We start from the raw sequence: 14,909 nt of genomic DNA, 5'->3' as shown, positions 1-14,909 counted from the left end.
TTTCAAGTTGCCACAGTGCATCAAAGGTTGCTTAGTAAGGTTAGAGCTAGGTCTAGAAAGCCACAAGTGGGTCCATATGGGTGCCTTTTTAAAATATTATTACAGGGTAGCTAAGGTGCCTCCTAACACGCTGAAATCAGTAATTCACCCTATTTTCAACCTAAAAGCTAATCGGAGGTCAAATTTCCTAGCTACTGCAATTCAGTCTCTACAAATTGATCAGTCAGCTTTAGTTACGCTGCTCCTTCTGCACTCCACCCTTAAAGCGGTTCTAAAGAAACAGAATAGATTCATTTCTATTGCAACAGACTTCACCAAATTGAATAGCTCTCCAGTGGTAGCGGCGGTGATACGATCTTATGACTCATCCTTATTTGCTGACTGAGCAGCCGTATTTAAGTGTGCAACTGGGAAAGCCTGCTTGCCATGAATCATGGCTGCAAGGTTGATGGCCCTTATGATTAAAGAGTCAAACCCAAAATGGCAATCCCTTTCCATGATTAACAATTGTAGACTTTGCGGTTACAAATCTGAATCATTCAGTCACTACTCTGTTGCTGTCCAGCACTGAGGAATGCATGTCTCACTTTGTGTAAACCTCTTTTTTTAAGCCATGGTATAAGAACTTGTGTTCAAGCCAGGAACTTGGTTTTTACATTGAAAGAACCGACTGACCTGGAAAATTCATCCACCAACTGCAAAAACGGTTGAACGACCGTCTTAATGATGGTTAGACTTTGTTGTACTTATGGCTACACTGTATCCAACTTTTTTTTTTTTTTTTTTTTTTTTTTTTTTTAGGACAAAAGAGACTGCTTGCCAGTACTTAAAACAGAGTCTTTTTGCATCTTTAGATACGCCACTTTAACGTACGAGACCTTGCTCGCTTGACTGGCTTGTTTGTGTTTGCTCCCAAAATTGAGTTATTAAATATGATTGAGTCCATTTGCACACGCTACTTTAATGTATGAGAACTTGCCTGTTTGTCATGCTTGTTTGCACTAGTTGCCAAAATAGAGTCACCATCCAAGATGGAGTCCCTTTACAAACGCCACTTTATTGTATGAGACTGTGCTTGTTGGACTGGTTTCCTTTCACTCGTTTTTTTTTTGTGCGACATTTGCATAGCTTTTCGGTTTTATTTGTTTTACATTATATTTTGCTTATAATTATTTGGATTTCATGTGCCTTTATGTATCTGAGAGCATATGGTGACTTTCAGTCAGCTATTAAAACCGAGGCCTCATTAGCAGTCAGCTTAATGTAGGAAATCTGTTTAATTGATTACCTTTTTTAGTGTTTTGGCTCCTTTTGGTGAGACAATGGTATATTGGTGATATGCTCTAGTGTTTTCGCTTATTTTTTATTGCCTTACTTTTAAAATTGCATTCTGTTTACTGTGTCGCCGCTACATAAGTTTTCTATTTTAATTATCTTGATATTTCTGGATTCACTGTAAATTTTTACCTTTTGAAGATCTTTTGTAAATAATTTAATTAATCACACAATAAATGCTTACCTACCTAGATCTCCATCTATAGCAGATTTGATGAAACCTATGTGTCCCTCTCTGAAAACGGAAATACTTAGTAAAACTAGGACGATGGAAAAGACTGTCTTTTGACAAGGCAGGGATTCGTGTCATTAAGATGAGCAGTCTACCATGCCTTCTCTACTTGTTTTAGTTCCTTCCTACCGCTATCCCTCTTTCCGAGTTGCTGTCCCGACAGTGTGGTATTTTCAGGTTAATATGGCCTAATGGCAAAGTTAGAGTAAGCTGTGTATCACTGCTGCAACTACCGGTGCAGTGTCAAATGCACGCAGGTTTATTTTTTTTTTATTCTTATTATTTTTTTAAGGTTTTACTTTTGAGCTGTGGCAAATCTGGAGTCATGAATTGAGAATATAAAATTAATTCAGCAAATTATGTACTTAAATCTCATTTTTTTCAAATACTTTTCTCAAAGCAAGATGCTTCTCAACTACTGTAGGAAGGCCACTAATTTAAATAATTTGTCCCAAACCTACCACTAAAAATCAGCTCTAGATCGATATAGTTAGCCACACACACATTACCCAGTGACATTCGCAATTGGGTAGTTAAATCAGTGTTATCATAGAAAAAGCCTTTATTCTCTTGCCGATTATTTTGGTAATGTTTCACGAATCTCCACAAAACGTGTTTTTCTATTTTGTGCAAAGTACGTTTCAGGGTGATCTGTCCAGCAGGTCGTGAAAAAGGGACTTCCCACAACAGAAAATCCCCGTGCATTTTGTATAGGCTTTTTTTTTTTTTTTTTTTTTAAGAAGCACTAAAGCATAAAACAGTTCTGCAGAATAACTCCAAATTTGGCAGGAAGCTATATCTTTGTCCACAGATTGAGATTTTTTGCGATCTGGTGTAAATCTATTCAGTAGTTTGAGTAAATACGGTTTAAAAATATTTGTTTATCTATACAGGTTGGTTTGAAGGCTTATGCAGAAATGCGTCTGCCACCGAAAGGAGTGGAGAGTAAATAAAATGTGATTAAACCCAACTTAGACTGCTGTGTAGTCTACTTATCCTTGCTGTGGAATTTTCTAAATTTGGATATAATATCTCTCTCCCCCTCTCCCCCTCTCCCCCTCTCTCCCTCTCTCCCTCTCTCCCTCTCTCCCTCTCTCTCAATTGACCTTCGATCTGCGGTGAATGCAAGTTCATTCTGTTTTAACATGCAGACAACATGCTTAAATAGTAGCTTAATTATCAGTACCCCACTGCTCCTGCTTTCTCCTTTGCTCAAGTTTCTTCTGATAAACAAGGGCACGCAGTTCCTCAAACTGAAGTTCAGAATCTCCAACGAAGAGTTTGGCTTTGCAGTACATCGGCTCTTGATTTGTCTCAACACTTGGTGCAGTTGGATTGCATGCAGACCTGGAAATGTACGTACGCCTGTAGTAAATAAAAAATTAAGATGGTTCTGGAGGTGTCCAAAATAATGACAAACATTCTGTGCGTAAAGTGTACACTGCAGTCATACTTACATGACGACAACTGGCTCTGAATTCTGTTGGAAAGGAGTGGAGGAGAAATAAAACATTCATTAAAAATCAGATACAGACAAACCCTCTCAACAATGACTAAAACATGCAACATTAACAGTGTCTTCATCAGTGCATTTGGTAATCCTGAGGATAACGGCCATAAAAATCTATTCAGAAATTAGTTATTTCACGTTTCCTCTGTATCCTCCCAATAAAATGGCTCATCACTGATTCCATGTTTTTCACTGCCTCTCGGTCCCTTCATTGTGGATTCACCAAATTGCCTGCAGTAGCATTAGTTACTTTGCATGAACTTCATTCTTGCATTAGAATGCTTACCCCCCCCCTTGTCCCACTCTTTGCTCCTCCACAACTGCCTACTTGATTCCGAATAAATACATACAGAACACTTGGTGCCACAACACCTCGTGGTTGGTAGGTAGAGTAATTTTAACATGTAAGTGTAAAAGGGTTCATGAGGTACACATGAGTGCTATGGAACATGTTAAAAGATGCTGTACAACAGTGTAATCTTGGGGCTTCAGAGCCAAAGTGGTCAATGCAAAGAAAATATTAGTGACACATTTCAGAGAGGAAAAGAACTACTACATGGTGGGTCCTTGAATTCAGAGGTCTCCCAGGCTCGGTAGGAAGTTGGAGGATGTACTTATAAAAGACAGATGTTTAGTAAAAGGACGGCAGCTCAGTTCAAGGCAGTGGTGGTCTTCAGGTAGTTGCAGGTGGCGATCAAGGCAGATTCAGTGCCCAAGTGAAATCCAAGTAGTTTTCTCAGAGTAAGAGTCTTAAAGTAGAATAGATCTCCTGGGTTGAGATTTTGCTTGTCTAATTTGTTTTGAAGCCATTAGAAAATTTGCTAGACACAAGGACTAGTTGATGCTGGCTCTGACGGACAGAGAATGATCTGACCCGATTGAAGGAGATGTATCTTGGGTGCTAATTGGAAGGTGGAGCCTTGAATGTAGGGGGTTATTGTGCTACATGGTCAGTAGGCACTAATTCAGATCTTTAGCTTAGGACACTAAGCAATTTAAGATTAAAAAAACACACTACCTCTTTTGGATTTCTTCTGACTTGATGAAGCTGTGGATGGGCATTCTAGATTCGAGAATTCAGTAGCGATTTTGTGCAGTTTTTTATGGCCATATCGATTCAGAGATGACAGTGGTATAACTAGGTGTCTTCTTTCTCGTCTTAACAGTGGAGTAAAATATAGCTGGAAGTGAACCTCATCTTTGGATCCTCTTTATTTCAATGTCTTACAAGGCATAATTTTTGTGTTTTTACATCTTACAGGAGATTGTCAGTTTCACACCTGTTCTGCGGTTGGGTGGAGGTCTGCAAAGTAATTAATGTGCTGAAACAGCCAAAGCCATAGGCAGATTTGCTGCAGCGTCAAGACAATGATTAGCTTTGAGTGAAGAATGTGAAGGTTGAGATTCATCCCTGGTTTGTCGAACAAACTGGTACTGAAAGGGATGGTCATATATTGAGCAGTGGGAAGGGTAATGTAAAAGTTAACGGCAAGGTGGCTGCACCCACAGAACATTAGTTTCTTTTCTCAGTGATGGATAGAGATATTGCATCAAGGGAGTGACCACTAAGTTTGTGAGGACACAAACCAAATGAAACAGGTTATGGAAAGATAGGTTGGAGAGAGATCGAATTTGCAGATCAGATAGTGTTGGAGTGGTAGAAAACGAGCAACTGAGACTAGACAGTGATGCGCGATGCCTATGTAGGCGTAACCCCAGCGCAATGACAGTTTCTTTACATGACATTTCAGCATCAGAAGCACAAAGCAATGACAGAATACTGATTGGCCAGTGTGCAGACACAAAGGACCTACAAGGGTCACCATATGTAGAGAAATCAGTTCATAGTGTGTGGAGTATGGCTGGATAGGTAAGGAATCTGCAGCTAGATAGAGTCTCTACAACATAAGGCATTACTGAAGGTAAGTATCTTCTTCATCCTATAGATTCTAGCCGTAGATTCCTTACTTTAGCATGGATACCCAAGCAATACCACATCAGAGGTGGATCTGCGAACAGATTGAGCATAGGAAACCCTGGAGGACCGAATGTGAAAAGTGCCCGTCACAACGAACCTGATTGTCCAGGCAGTAGTGCTTGGTAAGCAAGTGCAGACGCCAACGCTGCAGCCTGACAAGTGACCAAAATAGTAACTCCACACACTAATACAGTGATCACATCCTTAGCTCTGTGGAATGAGCATGCCACCCCTAAAGGGGTTGCTTCAAGGCCAGTGTGCAGCACCTTTTAATGCAAAGCACAATCCGTCTTGAGATGGTGATTTTCTGCACACCCTTTTGATTCTTTGACTTGACAAACCAAATGAAGAGTTGATCGTCTGACCAAAACTCTTTGGTACAATCGATGTATAACGATAATGCTCTTTTTGGAGCCAGGTGGAGGAGTCACTCCCTTTTAGAAGGGTGAGGCAGAGCAAAGAAGGTCAACAGTGTGCTGGTCTGGCCTATGCAAAAGGGTGTCACCACTTTTGGTAGGACAGAAGCATGTGTTCTCAAAACGAGTTTATCAGTGAAAGTTCATGCAAGGAGGGTGCACAAAGTGATAGCAGTTTGCTAACCTTCCTGGCTGATGTAATGGCCATTAGAACAGCTGTTTGGATGGTCAAGAGACGTAGAGGGCAGTTATGCACAGGCACAAGCAGCGAACAGATCAAAAAAGTCAAAAACAAGTTCATGTCCCACTGGGGCATGTTGGATTTAGGAGGAAACGGGTGTTGAAGACTTTTGAGACAACTAGTCACACCAGGTGTCTTGAACAAAAAGGGCTTATCCAGCAACCACAAAAAAGCAGATATGGCCAAAAATGACGCTTTAACTGTGCCCAAAGGAAAGCCTTGCCAGGCTAACGAAAGGTGCAGAAAGGGGAGGGATCAACATTTTTGGTACCACACCAAGCCATAAAATTGCCCCAATGGCAGGAGTATTATGGGGCTTATTCCAACTTTGGAGGAAGTGGTAATCCGTCCCAAAAGTGACGGTAAAGTGACGATATACCACCAGCCGTATTACAAGTCCATTATATCCTATGGAACTCGTAATACGGCTGGTGGTAAATCCGTCACATTTGGGACGGATTACCACCTCCTCCAAAGTTGGAATAACCCCCTATATGTCTTAGTTGAGGGATGCCTGGCTGCCAGAACATCACGCAGAATTCTGCAGGAAGGTAAACAATCGTCAATTGCCTCTGCTCAATCTCCATGCAGGAAGACGGAGGTTCAGGTGTGGGACCATGCTTTCCTGCTGCCTCACTAGATCCTCCTGAAGGAGAAGCCTGATCGGATAACCAGCACTAATGCTCAGGAGTTCTGTATACCTTACTCTCCGTACCCAATCCAGAGCCACAAGAGTGACTTGGGCCGAGCCATTCCTAACATTCTTGATAACTCTGGACAGGAGTGGTATTGGCGGAGAGGTGTACAAGAGACCTGAGTTCAACTCGAGATGAAATGCATCTCTGACCAAGAGCTGCCTTGGAAATTCCAGCACGAAGAATTGTGCTGTCATGGTGGTGGCAAATAGATCTAACCAAAGTTCTGGCACCACCTCTAGATAAAGAAGCCATTCGTGATCCACTAAGCATCAACAGCAGACTTTGTCCGCTCTAGCATTGAGAGCCGACCAGAAGTTGAACCTTGATGTCCTGTCATGTCCAGAGACCCAGGGCCTCTTGACATCGGGTTCACAACCCTACACCCTGCTTGTTGCAATATCACGGGGTGGTAGTGTTGTCTGAACACCTGAATGAGCCTACCCTTGATGGAAGGAAAAAAGGCTTTCAATGCCAGGTGAATTGCTCTCAACTCCAACTGGCTGATGTGGAGTTGAGACTCCACTGGAGTCCAGAGTCCTCTTATCTCCACCTCTCACAAAGGGGCCCCAACTCAGGAGTGAAGTTATCTATCACCAGTCAGCCCTGGGTGGCGAAAGGAGAGGGATCTGCTGCTGACCCAACTGCAGTTCGTCAGTCACCAATGCAGATCTTTCACTAGCTGCATAAGGTCGGAGAGATTCCCCTGATTCTGCGCACACTGGGACTTCAGGTCCCACTACAGAGTCTGCAGAGACCAGCAAGTGTTAGAAACTGGGTCTCTAGTTGGCACAGATATGCACCCTGAGACCACAATCCTAGTCAGAGTAAGTCCGATAAACATCCTAAATTAACCTGGGCTTACCCTCTGGTAGCTTGGCATGGAGAAGTCAGGCTTAACTTAAAAGGCAATGTGTAAAGTATTTGTGCAACACTTCATTACAGTAACAGTGAAAAACACCCCAAAGACTCCACACAAGTTTAGAAAAATAGAGAATGTTTCTGTGATTAAAACAAGAACAAAACAACAAAAATCCAATAAGCAGATCAAGAGAGAAGCAATATTAAAGATGTAGGTGAAAATAGCACATAGAAGCCCAAACAGGCATCAGTGGTTATCTGGTAGCCCTGGACCGGGACAAAGTCAAGTTCAGGATGACCGCAATGGAGTGCAGGCCAGATACAAGGGCCCATTTGGGCCCCCTGAACACAGTACTTGCAGCACAGCAGTCCTTCTTCCTGGCAGAATGTCCTTGATTCAAGAAGGGTTCTGATTTGGTGGGTTTGGGGTCCAGTACTTTTACCCAAGTGTGCCTTTGAAGTGGGATAAACTTTAAATAGGCCTTTGCCCATTAAGTCACACCTAAGTTCTCATTGTGTTTGACTGTCTAGACGAAATTCACAAAGCCCAGCTGTCACCAACCCCAGACATATATTCAGAGACACAGAATGGTTAAAGCAAAAAAAAAAAAAATTGCAACTTTCTAAAAAGGGGCATTTTCAGACTTACAGTTTAAAATCCGACTTCACCATAAGCTGTGATTTTAAACTGAGACCAGAGACACCAAACTCCAAATTTCTATCATTTCCCAACTGGAAGTTACACTTAAAGGCTACTTCAAGGTAATTCCCATGTTAACCTATAGGAGAGATAGACCTTGCGGTGGTGACAAAATAATTTATTAGTATTTCACTACCAGGACATGTTAAACTTAAAAGTACATGTGCAATTTTCTACATACACTGCACCCTGCCCTTAGGGCTAACTAGGGCCTACCTTAGGGGCGACTTACATCTAATAAAAAGTAGGGTTTTGGCCTGGCAAGCAGTTACACTTGCCATGTCGAAATGGCAGTTTAAAACTACATACAGGCTCTGCAGTGGCAGGCCTGAGACATGTTTACAGGGCTACTCTTAGTGGGTGGCACAGTCAGTGCTACTAATGCACTTTATTAAGGTCTTACAAGTAAATTAAATATGCCAATAGTGGATAAGCTAATATTAGCACATTTTAAGAAGAGAGTAGAAGCACTTTAGCACTTGGTAGCAGTGCCCTAAAACCAACAAAAACAAGGTCAGAGAGGAGGAATGGAAAAAGTCTGGGGATGACCCTGCAGAAAGGGTCATTTCCAAAAGCAGGCATGTGTTACCAGCAGCATACAGGAGTCCATGGGGCCAAGCAGCCTCAGAGTCAGAGTCAGCCTCACCAAAATCCTGTAGAGAGGCCGAAACATCGGTATCATAGCCTAAATATCCTGGACTCACCGTTTCGGATGATAAGCCTGAAACTGCACTGTGCCCAGAACTGCTCTGATAAAAGGGAGCATCTGAGAAAGAATCAGATGTGACTTCAGTATCTTTATAGTGAACTCCGGCAAGAGCAGGAGGTCCATTGTAGTCTGCAGGCGGGAGACTGCTGCCTGTGGTGGGCCTGCTGTCCTAAGGACTCTTGTATTACATTAAGACTGCTGGATTTGAGGCAGCAGTACCTCTGCTTGTAGGCCACGGAGTCACTCCCACACCAGTTGGCAGCTATCAGCCCAACCCTCCCCACTCTCTAGCAGAACCTTACCCAGACCCAAACGGTGAAGTTGATTTGTGGCAGCCTAGTGCATGGAACTCTGAAAAACCCCTCAGGGAAATTGTGGTGAACAAGCATTTGCTCTTTTCCTCAACATACAAGTCTCTTACACACATAGGCAAGGAAAACGATGCAGGATAGTTTTTGATACAGTTATTAAAAAGACTGCAATCTATGATAAAATGCATGAGCTTCAATGACTATGATAATGAGGAATAACAATCCGGATTGTGAAAATCAGATGTGAATATGAACAGCCCCAATATATTGTACGGACATGAATATATAATTCCTACCTAGAACTTCTCTAGCCTCTAGCAAGAACATGATAGTGTAAGCCGAAATCTGTCCATGTGGTGTCAATGAGAAGCACACCCATCCCCTGTTAACTTGGTACAAGGTCATGCTTCCAGTCTCCTTATCAGGCTTCATAGAGACACAACGACTGAGGTCGGACACAAACCGGCATGTAGTATGGTTGGAATATCCTGGCTGGAACCCCCTCTATTGCCCCTTGTCCTGCAAGATGTTTATGTAGGGGACATGTTTTGTTCTTGAAACCGAAGCCTGACACAAGTATGTACCTAAGCGCTGGACCGTTTACACTGTCTTTTGTCAGCAATACAAAATATTATCCTGTGTGCCTTGCATTCTGTTCCTGCTAACCCAGGGTAAACGAACATGAAAAATATGTCATCCATAACGCTGATAGTGATGCTCTCGCAGAATAGAGACTTATTATGAAAATGCTACAGCTAAAACAAGCTGTGCTAAAAATGAATACACTATAACAAGTGAAAACAGAGCATATTATCGGGATAAAAGAGCACAGGCTGCAAGCCTAAGTCAAATACCATGCCCAGAAAAGAAACTAAAATGGAGCCACGACATCCTCTTCTTATTGCCAATCATCGAGGTAGGGGATGACCGGAACCTCTGACATCCGCAGATGGGCTGCAACCACTGCACCGCCATCACCTTACTAAACACCCTAGGGGTGCAGGTGAGACCAAGGGGACTAGAGCAAACTGAAAACGCTTGCATCCCACCGTGAGCCACAGGTAATGCCTGTGGGCAGGCAGAACTGGTATATAAAAGTATGCATCCAGCAAGTCCAGCAAGTCCAGCACTACTATCCAAGGCAGGCAAGACTTGAGCCAAAATGAGCATCATGAATTTCTCCTTCAGGAAGAAGCTGAAGGCACAGGTCGAAAAACAGGACAGAAGCCTCAGTCCTTCTTGGGCACCAGAAAGTAGCATGAATAGCAACTACACCCTACTTTCTATGTCAGCACCCTCTCAATGGCTCCTTTGGCCAAAATAGCCAGCATTCCCGATGGAGTAGAGAGGTGGTCCTCTGTCAGCCAGTCTGAGGATGGTGGCATGGGCGGTTGGGTATCAACAAAAATGAAGTAACCCAGCTGATCAATTTGAAGAATCCATTTGTCTGATGTTATGGACTGTCAGCTGGGCAGGTGGTGTCAGATCCTGAACTCCAGCCAGTTGCCAGAGTTGGGTAAATGAAAAGGTATTGGAGGCTGTGACTGCCAGGGTTCACAAACTGGGTATACCTTTGGCTGAGTGTCCCACAGAACTTGCATCAGCGGGCACAAAAGGACTGAGGAGCCTGTTGGTATTGGTAGCTGAACAGGAATGGGCATTGATGGTAGCCCCTACAGTAGCCATAAAAGGAGTGAAAGGCAGAATGGGGTTGGCGTGAGACTATGAAGAGACCCAGAGACCAAGCAGTAGCCCTGCTGTTCTTAAAGCACAGAGTCTGCTTTGTTGCAGAGGAGGGAGGTGCTATAGAAGGGCTTGTCCATAACAAACTCCTGGCCATCACCAGAAAAGCCAGTAGATCCCAGCCAGGGGTGCCATCCGAGTGTCACTAACAATCCAATCACTCTGAATAGCAAGCCGGAAGTATCCAGTGGGGGAGACTCCCAGCTGAAGCACCCGTCTCAGGATATACTTTATGCTATCCTCAGTGGCAGTCAAGATGAACAAGACCTCAGCCACCCTCCTCACCATCATGGCAAAGGAAGCCTCTTCCTCTGTAGCCACACTGCATGGAGAGACTAAGCCAGTGTATGTGCAAGTACCTGGACAAGTGGCATCCTCCAGTTCCTAATACCAGTTGTCTTTAGGCTTTTCCAAAGGGTTATGGTAGCCTTCAGGATCATCCCAACTTATACTCCTCACAGGGCCTGTTAAAGAGTAGGCCATGGCTCCAACTCAGAAGGTCGAGTTCTGCCCAGCACCAACATGGCTCCGTATCAGAGTTGGATATGATGACTGGGTAGGCACCAGGAACAACTTCACCAGAACAGCCTCTGGGGAAGGATGTGGTTTTGCGACCAGAGCCAGTACAAATCCAGCAGTGGATCTATAGGCTCACTGGTGCCGAGGGTAAATGCACAAGTGGAAATCTAGACGGACACCACCAAACCCATGTGGCCCAAAGGTGCTCCAGGGGTGGTCGGCCCGTCCCAATACGAGCTGCATGGCCTCAAAATACTATCAGCTGGGTGGGGCTTGCTCAGGCAAATTCAGCTAGGTGCAAAGCAGACCAAGACAGGCCCGTGGCTGAAGTGTCACAGTAGGGCCTAGAGTGGCGATATTGTTCCTGCGCCTCGTGCGATGACTTGGAAAGGCACAGCAAAGTCAAAGAGAGCTTCAACGACTTAGATTTTTTTATTTTTTATTTCTTGTGAGAATAACCCAACAACTGAGTCTGATGACAAGTGCCGGGAACGGTTCAGTAAACAGGCCCAGGACCTTCCACATGACTGGGACCTGGAGGTTCTAAGTACTGGGATCAGGTGATCAGCAGCTTCATGATCGCTCAGGAAGCACCTTGACATTCATGAGGCAACAGTCTTCAAAGGCCTTGGAGTCGTGGCCCAGCACCACATGTAACTAGATTGGGGTCTGTCACATATCTGTCTGTGATAGGAATCACAGGGTTTAAACCCCAGAGGTATTTTGTTTTATTTAAGTGACATACCTAGCCCACTGGGAGACAGCTCATGTCCAAAAAGCGGACAGAGGTAGCTCTCTCCAGATCTTCACTGACTGTGTGTAAGGCACAGATGTCATCGCGCTGGGATGGTCCCTATAAAGGCACTGCGCACATCACTTCTGGCATGGATGACGCACAGCCAAACAATGCCACCTGCCAGAGTGAAGAGGTACTGATCAAGACTTTCTAGATCCAGCCTGACACATGGACTATATTCTAAAAAAAGGAATATGTTGCCAGAAGTCTCTGTCAGATACTGTCAGCAATCTGCTTTAGGGGGCACCAGTGTGTATCTTCAGTGATTACATGTGTTGGGGTACTAACAACCCATGCTTGATACTGCACTCTTACTAATGCTAGGAGGCTTATCAAGGGATTATGGCTATGGTGTTCGATATTAACTCATGCTATGATTTTTCTTTAGAAATACTGTTAATGTAGAGAAACCTACGAAGAAATACGATTTCTATTCATTTCCCCGACTGATATGAGACCTGCTAGGAATAAGGAACTATACGGAATTAATAGGTGACAAATGAACCCTTGCTCGATTAATGTAGAGGACGTATATGGGCCAACAAGAAACATGCATACGATACAACATACCAGGGATCTGCATAATACAAGACTCTTTAGTATCCTGGTTTTATTGAAGAGTCTGAGAACTGTCAATGAATCTAACTTTTTGCCTGGACAGACTGTTCATTGTAAAAGTAGGGTCGCAGTTCAGTGTCCCTTTTCGAAGGTGTCCACAATGAATAATTCTTTTTTTTTTTTTTTTTTTTTTTTTTTTCCCCCTCTCCCTCTCCCTCTCCCTCTCCCTCTCCCTCTCCCTCTCTCGGATAAACCTTACGAAGGAAGCATCCATGTGACAGTAACTTTGGCTGCATCCAATTTCTTTTTATAAGAACAATCAAAAAAGACTTAGCTCAATTAAAGGAATTCTTAACCGCCTCACAGTGACCAAGCTGAGGAAACATTCTCCCGTGAGGGCATCTATCCCTACATAAAAGGATTACACAACCCCCCCCCCCCCTGCCCTCGACTCCCGCACCCCTATAAGTTGAGGGTAAATGTTTTGATTTGGAGGATGACACCTGATAATTAGACCTTCAATTCTGGTAATAGTAACAACTGGGTCCTTTCAACCAACCACAATGCTGCATTTCAACTCTATCAACCTTATGCTGTTCAGATTACTTTTAAATAGTTTTTTAAGCCAGAGGCTGGGGACATCGGCAAGGCAGAGAAAGGAGAGTGAAAAAAATGACTTGGAAACAAGACCCCCAATGAGTATACGAAGCAGCAGGATAAAGCTCAAACGGGAAACGAGGAGAAAACAAAAGACAACATGGTAGTTACCTCAGTAGGATCCATCATCCAAACACTACGAAAATAACTTTTTAATTTTTAAGATCACATTAAAATGTTTTAGGACAAACCACAGTCAGAGGTAGGAACGTAAATCCAATTTTGTACCATCACCCATTAACAAAAGAAATTAAAAAAAAATAACAAGCAGTCACCAGTGACATATAAAGATTGGAGAAGCAAAATATATCTTTTCCATAATATTAGAACCAGAAAAAGACGACCCTGGGAAACTAAAAACCCATTAAGATATAAACCAGCCAATCAAGGTGGTGCTGTGTCCCAAGAAGAAGGGACTACAAACAAATGCCTCAAACCTCTTTGCAATAAGGATCATTCCAGGATTCTGGAAAGATTCAACCAATGAGATCAGATACGAAATGGAGAACCTTTTATCTGAAGAGGTCTGAGGAAACTGGCTTTTGAAAGAGTGGTAACATTTAGTAGCAAAATTACCCAGGATTTCCTATTCTACATCCTTCTTAAAAACGTGACCCCCACAATAAAGACTAATTGTTTTCATCTCCAACATACGCTCAGTAGTACCAGGTTTTTGAGTTTTCGTGGTCAAGCCCAAAGTCATAGCTCTTACCAGCCTCATATCCCACCTACCTAATATTTACTGTGCAGCTTTCCATCAAAGACCCACATAAGCCTTGAATATGAGATCCCCCCCATAGGTTCCCAATGACTACTTTGTGCACTTTTGCTTTGTGTCTATTTTCTCATGTCTTTCTGTACAGGATGCCAATGGGCTAGAGTCATGTATGAGGCTCTTCTCCCTGCTCCACTGAGACTCCATAGGTCTCTCCTACTCACATGCATCATTTACTAGTCAATTACTTCCCAATTTACCTAAATGTGGAGGGAAATCCATTTTCTGATAGGATACAGCTGGTTAAGGCTTTTGTAACATTGATGGGTTCATCAATATTAGCTGGTCCTGAACTTAAAGGATGTAGTATGGGAGTTCCTTCCACAGATGTGGTCACTCAATGTTGATCATTTAATGCTTTAGCTTGTGCTTAGAGAGCTGTGCAGTATTTTGACATGTTATCAGGGGAGAATTAATTTTCTATTTCCATAGTACAATTATGGGGTAGTGACACAAGCCTTAAATTTATTTAGTAAACCATAAGTAGGCAGCTAGGGTTTGCAGTGGCAAAGAAGCGCTCTTTGAAAGATAAAGAGCACCATTACTGCTGATTTCTATAGGTATGCTATGATCTCCAAGAAAATTACACTGACTTGGACTAGTCAGAATACTGCAAAGGAGTCCATGGCATGCTGCATTTAGCACTAAGGGGATGGAAAAAAAATGCTTCCAAGTCTGATCACAGGGACAAGCCAGGGTCCACTACTACCCCAGTTTTCTTTCAACTATTGGTTTGAGGGTAGAAGCCAGCACATGCTAGCCAGGACTGGGTGTTCCTTTAGGCTGCTGCATATAAGGATTTCTCTTTTACCTAGGTTTAGTTTAAAGTATGTTTGGTGAATTACTGGCAGAGGTCTTGCTACTTTGGAAATT

The 14,909-nt window shown here is 43.1% G+C and overlaps 1 protein-coding gene across 1 annotated transcript in view; it reads right to left on the bottom strand.

Annotated features, from left to right (window-relative positions):
• The window catches only part of BUB1 (BUB1 mitotic checkpoint serine/threonine kinase), a 640,511-nt gene that overhangs the window by 536,569 nt on the left and 89,033 nt on the right, over positions 1–14,909 (bottom strand). Inside the window, exons 7-8 of the mRNA XM_069234708.1 lie at positions 3,025–3,047; positions 2,754–2,932 (exon numbers count right to left, since the gene is read on the bottom strand). Of these exons, the coding sequence (XP_069090809.1) occupies positions 2,754–2,932; positions 3,025–3,047 (202 nt within the window). The remainder of the gene's footprint in view (positions 1–2,753; positions 2,933–3,024; positions 3,048–14,909) is intronic.

This window comes from Pleurodeles waltl, chromosome 5 (assembly GCF_031143425.1).
Source record: "Pleurodeles waltl isolate 20211129_DDA chromosome 5, aPleWal1.hap1.20221129, whole genome shotgun sequence".
NCBI classification, from domain to species: Eukaryota; Metazoa; Chordata; class Amphibia; order Caudata; family Salamandridae; genus Pleurodeles; species Pleurodeles waltl.
Note: the sequence above shows the minus strand (reverse complement) of the source record. Positions and strands in the feature narration are given on the sequence as shown.